Source organism: Corapipo altera, unplaced genomic scaffold (genome assembly GCF_003945725.1).
Source record: "Corapipo altera isolate COAL_440 unplaced genomic scaffold, ASM394572v1 62, whole genome shotgun sequence".
NCBI lineage: Eukaryota > Metazoa > Chordata > Aves > Passeriformes > Pipridae > Corapipo > Corapipo altera.
This window is the reverse complement of record NW_020884894.1, coordinates 12,122,179-12,131,903: the sequence shown is the minus strand read 5'-3', so window position 1 is coordinate 12,131,903 and position 9,725 is coordinate 12,122,179. Positions and strand designations below refer to the sequence as shown.

At 48.2% G+C, this 9,725-nt stretch overlaps 1 protein-coding gene across 1 annotated transcript in view; it reads left to right on the top strand.

Annotated features, from left to right (window-relative positions):
• NECAB2 (N-terminal EF-hand calcium binding protein 2) overlaps positions 1-9,725 on the top strand; it is a 65,370-nt gene that overhangs the window by 51,137 nt on the left and 4,508 nt on the right. Inside the window, exon 6 of the mRNA XM_027646938.1 lies at positions 9,206-9,342. Coding sequence (XP_027502739.1) covers positions 9,206-9,342 — 137 coding nt within the window. The remainder of the gene's footprint in view (positions 1-9,205; positions 9,343-9,725) is intronic.

The following is a 9,725-nucleotide window of genomic DNA, read 5'->3' as shown; positions in this document are numbered from 1 at the left end:
TTTCCATGCTGGAAGGCATCCTGCATTCCAGAAATCCAGTTTCCATGCTGGAAGGCATCCTACATTCCAGAAATCCAGTCACTCCTGTGCAGCTGCTGTGCTGGAAACAAGGGGCTGTGTGTTTGACAGACCACAGGGGAATCATGCAAGCACCAAACCTAAGACATAGTGTCCTGTTTTATATATGCAAGATAGCCCCAAGTTCTTAAAAAATCCACCACATACCTTAATGACAGTGTTAATAATGGACTAATAGAGACAATGACACGGATCAAGAAGCATATTGAAGTTTATTTATGAATTCCTAGAAAATCTGAGCTGAGGTACCATATGAACATCCCTGCTGAGAGGTGCACCACCCATTTGTTGTCTTACCAGGATGAGAGAAGTGTTTATAGACTTTTAATTTCTTGGAAATCATTTTCCTGTCCTTCCATACCACTTAATAATGTAACTGGGCTATGCTGGTGATATTTATTACCTCAAGAATAATCAATCCCTTCTCCCACTTCTACCTTCAACCATATTTGCCTTGTTCTTTTGTGCCACAGTGAGTGAAAAGTCGTGTCCCTCTTCACTCATGAGTAGTGGGGTACACTGAGGACCAAGCCAAGGAGGGAGGTTTTGCTTTTTCCAAGCAGCCACAAGGACTTCCCAGTCCAACCACAACACTCCTGCAAGTAATCCAAATTAAAATCTCCCTTCCATTTATCTTTGAAGCTAAAGGAGAAACTCAAATTACTCCACATTAAAGATGTGGTAATGATAAGAAGTTTTAGGAGTTAGGGTGGGAAACAGCAAATTTCTCTCCCATCTTGCTGCTGAGTAAAGAGCCTGATTTTCCTGCTTGATCGAATTCCATCCCTTCTGATGTTTGTGAAGTGGAAAGTGAAGGCACGTATTTCACATGTTGATGTCTTGCCATAATAAATTAAAGGCAAAAGCCTTTGGCCCATCACTGATCTGCCTGAAGTGTTCGTGAATTTTTTATCAACATTATGAAAGGATGAAAAAATTCAGGACAACAGTAATAGTTCATTTTTTTCTAATTAAGTTGCTGTGTCTGTTCGTGCCTCATTTTTATTCATTATTAGCAAATTTTCTGGCAGTCAGATTTGCCAACCATGTATTTTAAATAAATATTATCATGCTAATAGAGATCTCAGTAATTCACTCCACCTTGCTGTCCGTGATGCCTTCCACCATTGCTTTTCCAATGTGAGGTTAATATATATGACTAATTCTTCCCAATATTTTGCAAGAGGAAGGTGGCTTATTCCCTGTTCATATATTAGGCATCTGAGCATGTGGGTATTACCTTGCATAAGACATCTGCAGCAGAAGCAGGATGGTTATTCATAATCTCAGTCCACTCATAAGAGCATCTTTCTCCCTCCTTGATTCAGGAAGTTGTGCCAGGATTCTCCTGCCTTAATTGCAATGGGTTGAGGGTATTTACCCAAACCTGAGCTGGTCACCTCCATCAGGGTCTGGTGGAGAAGACCAGGGAGAGCTGGAGTGCTGGAGGCTTCTTCCTCCTGCCACACTGAAGGATCACAACACCCTTAATCTCGAAGGCAGACGTTTCCCAAGCCAGAGGAGGGAGTGCCAGCCCAGCATCCCCTCAGCACCCACATTCTATCAGCCCATGGGGCTGTTGCTCTTCACTGCCTGGCAGACTCTTGGCAAGAGAACAAGCAGAGCAAGACTCCATCACAGAGAGGAGCTGGCAAAGAGGGATTTAATCAAAAACACTGCTCCTGCTGTGATTTTGTGAACAAAGTGGTACAAACCTCATCAATGAATTATTCAAACACAGGCACTTTATTCAGGTAAAGAAGCAGGGGGAAAAGAAAATCCAACAGAAAACAAACTGTTGTGGGTGGTAGAGAAACTCATCTCCAGTGTTCAAATAGGATAAACATCCAGGCAGCAGCATCCAAAGATTCTCCAAGTGCAAACCATAGTGCTTTTCACACCCCTGGATTACAAAAGCTGGTGCCAGCTGCCACTTGCCCAATGGGTGTCCCCAGAAAGGTCTTGTAGAATCACAGAACCATAGATTGGTTTGGAAGGGATCTTAAAACTCATCTGGTTTCACCCCTCTGCCATGAGCAGGGACACTTTCCACTAGGTCAGGTTGCTGTCCCTACATTTTTTCCTGTGGCCAGATCCTGCAAAGGGCTTGGTGATGATGCTGAGCATCGTGACTTGTGAGCAAACTGCTTTGCTTGTGAGCTGCTCCTGATTCTCCATAACAAATACACATTTCAGAAGCTGGAGATCACTCCTGATCATTTAGAAGTGTTCCTATTCCCTCCCTTTCAAATAGTGTATTCAGTGCAAATGATGAATGAAGCCCAACCTTCTTCTGTGTTGCCTTTCTGACGAGAGGTGCCAACTGACAGGAGGGCATGGAGAACCACGGCATTTAATTGCTGTTTATATTTCTCACCTTCAAAGACAATTATTTCTTGCCCATAAAAAGAGAAAGCAGCAATTATCTCGTGCTGGAGGACCTCGTAAAGCATCAGCAGCAATTAGATTCGGTGGTGGAAGGTCTCATGCAGCCAAACAAAATCTGTCAGTGTAATTATTTTCCAATACAGTGATGTCTGTGTTGCGTTGAAATGACTGTCAGTGACGGTGGGGAATGCAAAGGGAAATTGGAGAGAGAGGAAATGAACTTTCGGGATCTAAAAAAGGCTGACAGCAGGAGATGTTCTTTTATAATTCTCTTTCACTGTTGTGTAGTGCTGCTGGCAAATACCAAACCCAACGTGACTGGGGAGGGTGGTTTGTGTGCCCGGTGTCGAAGGGTGTGTGGGTATGGGGGGGCTGGGGGAGCAAAGCCAGGTTAATTCTGCTCCTCTGCCACAGTCCCTGACCCCCAGCTTTGGGGGACAGTGTGGGGCAGTGCCCACCCAGTGCCTCCACCCTCCCTGCCAGCTCTGAGGGTGCCAGGGGGCAGTGCCCAGGAGCCAGAGGGATGGCATGAGCTGGTGGTTACCACGGAACAAACCCTCACCCAGGCACCCCAGGGAATGTGCCTTAGCTGGGTTAACAAAAGCTGTGGGTTTTGGAACCTGAGAGGCTCAATCAGCCCCGTTCCTGCTGGACACAGCTTTGGCTGCACTGGGGCTGCTCCTGCCTCCAGCTCCTGCCAGTGAAGCATTTTTCAGGACTGACCCTGGAAACATCAGCAAGGCTGACCTTTGGTGACTCACCAGTCAAACTTATTAAAAACAAGATGCAAAGAAGCTCCAGAAAAATGCTGGGTGATGAATGCCCTCAAGGACGAAGCAGCTGAGATTTAAAGTCAAATCATTCCTTCTTGGAGATGCTCCTGTTGGGCACCAGATGGGTCCAAGAAGAACTGGTGACTGACCTTGGTGCCTGCCCTGTCCCAGATGGAAAGAGAGTGCTTGGAAAGCAGAATTGCCCAAAATTGCAGCTGAAGTTGCAGCAAGCCCTCATGCACATGCTGGAATGACAGTGGCTTCAGGGAAGAGTGGTGGTACTGCAGGAGGGGTTTATGGAGGAGGCCTGAGGACCTGAGGGGGCCCTGGACCAGCCTCTGCTTGATGCTCAGCAGCTGGTCCTGGACAGGGAGAAAAAGGGAGATGTGAATGACAGTGTTTTACTTCTTGCTTGCTTACTGACAGCTCCACTGCCAGTCTATCAGTTGTCTCATTAGTGGACCTGGAGCAGAAATATGACCATGTGGTGACACATCACCCTCTGAGAGCCTTCTCATGTCAGGGTGCCAAACACCACACGTGTCTTGTGGACTGGCACTGTACCCAAACCAGCTGCAAACATGTTTTCCCCTGGGAATCATTATTTAGATGAGAAATATGTAAATCATAAAGGGAAAACTGAATGCACTGACCTTCAATACCAGCTGCTGCTGCTCCAGCAGCACTAGGGAGCTCAGAGGCATCTACATACAGGTGAATAGTTTTGCATATGTTATTTGTGATTTAAAATGTTCCTGCAGCAATCCACCCTTCTTGTCTCTGCCTTATGAGCTGTCATCTCAGTGAACAGAAGATGTCAGGCCCTGGGGCTCAGTGGGAGCTGCTGCTCCATCAGACCTGCTCTCCCTCTTGCTCGTGCCAGTGTGGCCGTGGGTCTCTCTCAGTTTTCAGCCCTCAGAAACAAACTTCAAAGCTGTACTTGTTTGAGCAGCTCAGTTACAGCCCCAGAGCAAGCACCATCTGCCAGCAGCCTTGGATGCTAAAAATGGTGGATTTTTTTGTTTGTTTTTTAGCACAACCAAGACCAGCAATGTAGATTGCTCTCACATCCCTACCTGTCAAAATTAAGCCTGCCAAATGTGATATTGCTCTTTTTTCAACGATGACACCTCCAGATAAAATAGTCAGTAGAAATAAGTCTCAAAAAAAAAGAAATCTTTTCTTTCCATGCTCCAGCTAATCCTTTATCTCAGCCTTTTTCATTTTATGTGAGCAGGTTTTCTCCTGCTCTGCTGAACAACCTGGAGGGAGTTGTTTTTGAGATTATCACTGGCTTTTCCCCCCCATTCTTGAACGGGTGATTATATGATGAAACATCCCTATGATGCAGTTAAAATGTAATCATGGTGAATGATTGTGGCTGATAAAAGAAGGGAGTGGTGATGGGTCAGTGAATTGGTAAAGGTTGAGTCATCTTTTGAACAATATTTCTGAAAATTTCTGTATCAACTTCTACAGCAAAAACCAGATGTGGATTTCTGGATAGGTTATGGAATTCTGCAGTTCAAGAATAACCTGAAAGGAAATGAGATGTGTTTGTTTAGTGCTTTACTTCTCAGAAAGTATTTCTGCAACTCCTCTCTGAAACTGATTAAAGAAAATATTGCCCTGCAAATTAAAGCAAAATGTGCTGCTTCACTTCTGCAAGGACTGAATTTTCCCCAACTTTTTTGTTCAGAGTCCAGACCAGAAAACTGCTTTTCCATGTGATGCCATTCTGACTGATTTTCCTGCCAGCCTGGAGGGCTGTGCACGAGGTCCAGCTGAGCTGCCAGACTGCTGGGGAGCACAGTGGGGCTGGCAGGGAGAGGAACCTTGGGAAGGTCTCTCTTGGAACTTATTTTTAGATGAAGATGCTTATTCACTGCTCTTCTGCTCTTCTGTAGCTGCAAAATTCACATCCCTCCTCTCTCTCTGAAAAGGAAGAGCACCTTCTCTGGAGATCCCACGTGTGCTGTCCTGGCTCCAGCTCTCATGGTCCTCCTGTAGGACGTGGTTTTCCTCCTCCTCCCTCCTGTTTTCAGCCTATTGCTCCTGGGAGTTGGGTGGATCATGTGGTGAAGGGAACAAACCCACCAGATGTCAGTGCTGTGGTCTTGCCAACCAGCCCCAGAGCAGCTCTGCAGGAGCCACCAGGAGCAAAGGCAGGAGCAGGTCAGCAGTGACACAACCAGGCTGAGCCTTCAGCAGCTTGGCCATCCCACACGGCTGCAGCTGCAGGGCCTTTTGGGCAGGTCCTGTTTGGAAAACAAAATCTCTGCTTTCCTAGGAAAACTGCAATAAAATATGTATTAAATTGCTGTCTGGAGGGTTCTAATACAGACAGTCAGGAACTTGTGTGAGGCAAAAGGCTCATTATAGCAGGGTGTTCAGAAGTAGGAGGGCACAGTTCCAGGTGTGTTCTTTGCCTGCTGGGTGAGGGGACAGGGAGCAAAGGTGTCATGTGGCTCTTGATCTGTAGGTGATCCTACAGGTACCTGCCTGCCCTTCCCATCTGTGTGGCTGCGGTGAGAAATGAGGGGATTCCAGGGAGGGAGAGTCTCTGAGAACAGAGAGTCCTGTGATAAATTGCTTGGGAAGGGTCCATGGCAGGAGACCTTTAGGATCAAACAAGGTAAACATGAGCTGAGAAAGGTCCAATGCTGAGATTTGCAAAAGGAGGATTTTATAGTAAAATGCTTTTAAGATCCATATGATGTCGTTGTAAGTTTTTTAATCTGAACAGGTGTCTTATTTGGCTTTTCAGAGCTGTTTTAGGAAGGCTGAGTGTCTTTCATATGGTAATGCTTTCATTTATCAACTGTTTAAGTGTCTGTTCTCCTCAGGTTTCTTCTACTGATTGTGTGCCAGGCAATCAGTTTTGGGTCTCTGCTTTGGAAGGGATTTGAGAGTCAGGGAGAGGGAAAGGAGGGAGAGGCAGGTTTGAGTGCTATTCTAATTAAAAGAAAATATCTTTTGTAAGAAAACAGGCAACTATGAGCAACAAATTCAAATCAGCCAGTCAGAGGTCAGAGCACAACACATGCCTGGTTTTAAAGGGCTGAGTGGGTGGGAGATGATAACCTCCCCATCATCCCAGGCTGAGGCTTGGCAGGGGGGTTGATGGCATTGCAGTAGGTGTGGTGTTGGGTTTTGGGTTCTTTAACTGAAGGAAAAATGTGGGTGAAGCAGAATTGGCTTTGGTTTCCATCTGAAAAGCCTCCTCAGTTCAGTGCCATCCCTCTGTGGGTGTGCTTCTGTTGTAATTATTAACAATTGGAGAAGCCATCAGTGTCCCCAGGCTTGGAAACTGTCAGCCAGTTTGGCCAATCTCACTGAAAACCAGCACTGGGAAGCCTTGTTGGTGAAGGGGAGTTGTGGGGTGGTCACATGGGTGTCTGAGTTAGTGAGTGGTGCAGAATAATTTATATTTTACACCCTGTAGTCTTTATGAGCTGAATAGTGACCTTTAAAAATGCCAGCAAAGAACCTTCAGGATGCTCAGCAAGGCCAAAAGTCTCCTTTTCCAGTCATTTGATACCCACAAGGACAAGGTCCTGAGAGCCCATTTTTAGACATCCTTTGCAGTGTCTGGTGAGGGATGCTGGGTGTGATGGTAGCAACAGCATCAAAGTCCCAGCTGTGATTTCCACAGGCAACACATCCCAAGGGTGTTTTAATTAATCTGTTCCAGAATTTGGTCAGCTCTGGGTGGATGCATGTGGAAATGAGAAGCTGAAGAGCTGTGGTGGGGCTTTGAGCAGACTGTGCCCTGAGGTTTTTCACTGCTGTGTGGGGAAAGGTGCCTTGCAGACACATTAAAAGCCTGTGACGTGAAGAGAGGGGAGAGATTTGGGGCTTGGACCTCATCTTGCTGACCTGGCACTGTGCAGTATTTCTCTGATAGAGCAAGCTTTCCTTATCCCACTTTTCTCTCATTTTTCCACGTCTCTGGCTGATGCCCTGGTTTCCCAGGTGGTGATGATTTCTGAGGCTCTCCTGAGAGCATCAACACTCAATTCTCAAGTCCATGATTTCAACGAGGCTTTCACATTTGCTGCTCACTGCAAATGGGCACAGCCACCTGTTTGCAGCAGACATCAAGGCCAGGCAATTGGACTGGAACTTTCCAGCCTGGAACTGATGGGCAGAAAAGAGCAGGCTTGGAGATGTCCAAGAGCTTCTGGCACAAAGCAGCTTCACTGAGCAGCAATTATTATATTATCTCCATAAATATTTTAACTTCTCAGGCAAAGCAAGGAGGAAATAACTCTTCCAGGTGAGATTAATAAGAACAAACCTCATTAAATCTCACTAGGACAGTCTGATGAATGTTTTAATAAGACGATGGGAAGGATTCCTTTGGAGCTGGTCTTCTTAATGACTTGTTTTTGCAATCCCAAAGAAATCATGTTAGAGGAGAGCCCAAGGGATTGCAGTGGAAGGAGTACACCCAGCTCTGTGTTCAGGGATGGCAGCTCCTGAAGGCAGGTCTGCACCAAATGCAGGAGGGGGGACAAAGCCCCCAGCCCGTGGGAGCAGCTGCCCCCTGCCCAGGCAGCAACCAGACCCTGAGCAGCCAGAGCTGGGCTGGGTGTGAGAGCTCATCTGTGATCACAGCAGGGCCTGTTGGAGTGTCTGATCAGTGCACTTGTGCCTTCAGCACGGGCAGAGTGCTGGCTGCAGGCAGGGCTGGCTGGGGGGGAGCAGCCAAGAGGAGATAACAGCAAAAAAATTGGTTTTGATCCCAAATGCAATGATATGTGTTTGTCAAGGAAATGTATCCATTTAATACACCCACCGTGGCCAGAGTGTGGCCAGTGGAAGATGTATTAGGTGATGAAATAATTGCCTGGGTGAAGGCCCCACGTGGGAGGGGCAAGGTTGTGTTAGACAGATGTCATTAACCTCTGCTAATTGGATGCTCAAGAAGCTGCCAAGAATCTCCTGCTTCTCTACGAATTCAGGGGTGAGAAATCAGTTCTGTGATCAGAACCCCAAGGGTTTTTCCTTCAGCTCGTTCTTCTTTTATGATTTAATATAAAAGATAAAGGCCCTCTGGGTTCTCGCAGAGCTGCTCCAGTTGCCATGGAAATAAACCTTGCTAATCACTTCGCTGTAAAACAGGAATAATGTGCTGTGCCAGTGTCCATCTGGGTGTGCTGGGGTCATTCCAATTGTGCCACTGTCCCACCTCTGCTGCTGGCTGGCAGGAGGTGGAGGAGCAGGACCATCTGAGCCATCAGCAGGGCTCAGCAAAGCTGTTTTGGGAAGGGGCCCCTGGGTGCTTCAAGCTGATCAATTGTGCTATTAAAATATTTTAGAATGTTGTCTGTCTCAGAAAGGTTTGGATTACCTTGGGAGCTTCTCAAAGAGTACATCCAGCTCTGTTAATCATCCCAAACTCCTTTTTCTTTAGTGCTGGTTTGGCCATACTGTTGTGGACTAGAGCACTGTAAAACATGCTCAAGTTCTCAGAGTAGGGATCTCCAAAGCACAAGAGGGGCCACTTTTCACACCTCCCCCAGCCCTGCAAGAAAATAAGTAAAGTAATTTAAAGTAATGGTAAAGAGCAACGACAGGCTTTGGGTAATCACTTCTTTACATTGCTTTGCTTATAGATTTATCCACAAAGCACTGCTGATGTGCTCGCTGCCCACACTCCCTCCCAGCACTGCCTCTACAACTCTGTCCCCGAGGGTGCTGGAGGTCCCTGTGCTGGGTGACCCATGGATGCCAGTGGGATTTATGGGGTGGGACAGCACTTGCCCACTCCTCCTGTGGCCCTCACGGTCCGGGGCCTACAGAGGGGACCAGCTGGAGTGGGGGCTGTGGGGTGGGTGCTGGCCAGGCGGGGTGCCCGCGGTGCTGGGGACGGTGCTGGGGGTTGGTGCTGGGCACTGGTGCTGGGTGAAGGTGCTGGGTGGCAGTGCTGGGGCTCAGCACATCCCTGTGTGCCCTGGCAGGTGTACGAGAGCGGCACCAACGTGGAGCAGTTCGTGACCCGGTTCCTGCTGAAGGAGACAGCGAACCAGACCCAGTCCCTGCTGAGCTCCGTGGAGAGTGCTGTGGATGCCATCGACGAGCAAACCAACCCCAGCAGGTCTGCGGCACTGCACCCTCCTCCCTGGGGCGGGGGGGTGAAGGGGGAGGAGGAGGAGGAGGAGGAGGAGGGTGCTTTTGTGGGGCCAGGGCAGCGCAGCAGACGCTGTGTGGGGCACAGGGGAGCTGGGGGAGCAGCTGCCTCTCTCTTTGCCTCCCTTCCCGGCTTCCTGAGAGCTCAGGGGGCTTTTCTCCACCACTCTGTCCTGCACTGCCCCTCACTCTCCCACAGCCCTCAGGCACTGGGCTGGGGGCACTGTGCTGGGGGCATGGGGCTGCTTCTCTGAGCAAAGCCACCAGTCCCACCCAGGGCACAACACTGGCACCCCCAGAGGGGTGGACATGTCTGGGCTCTGCTGGGGACAGGGTGGACATGTCTGGGCT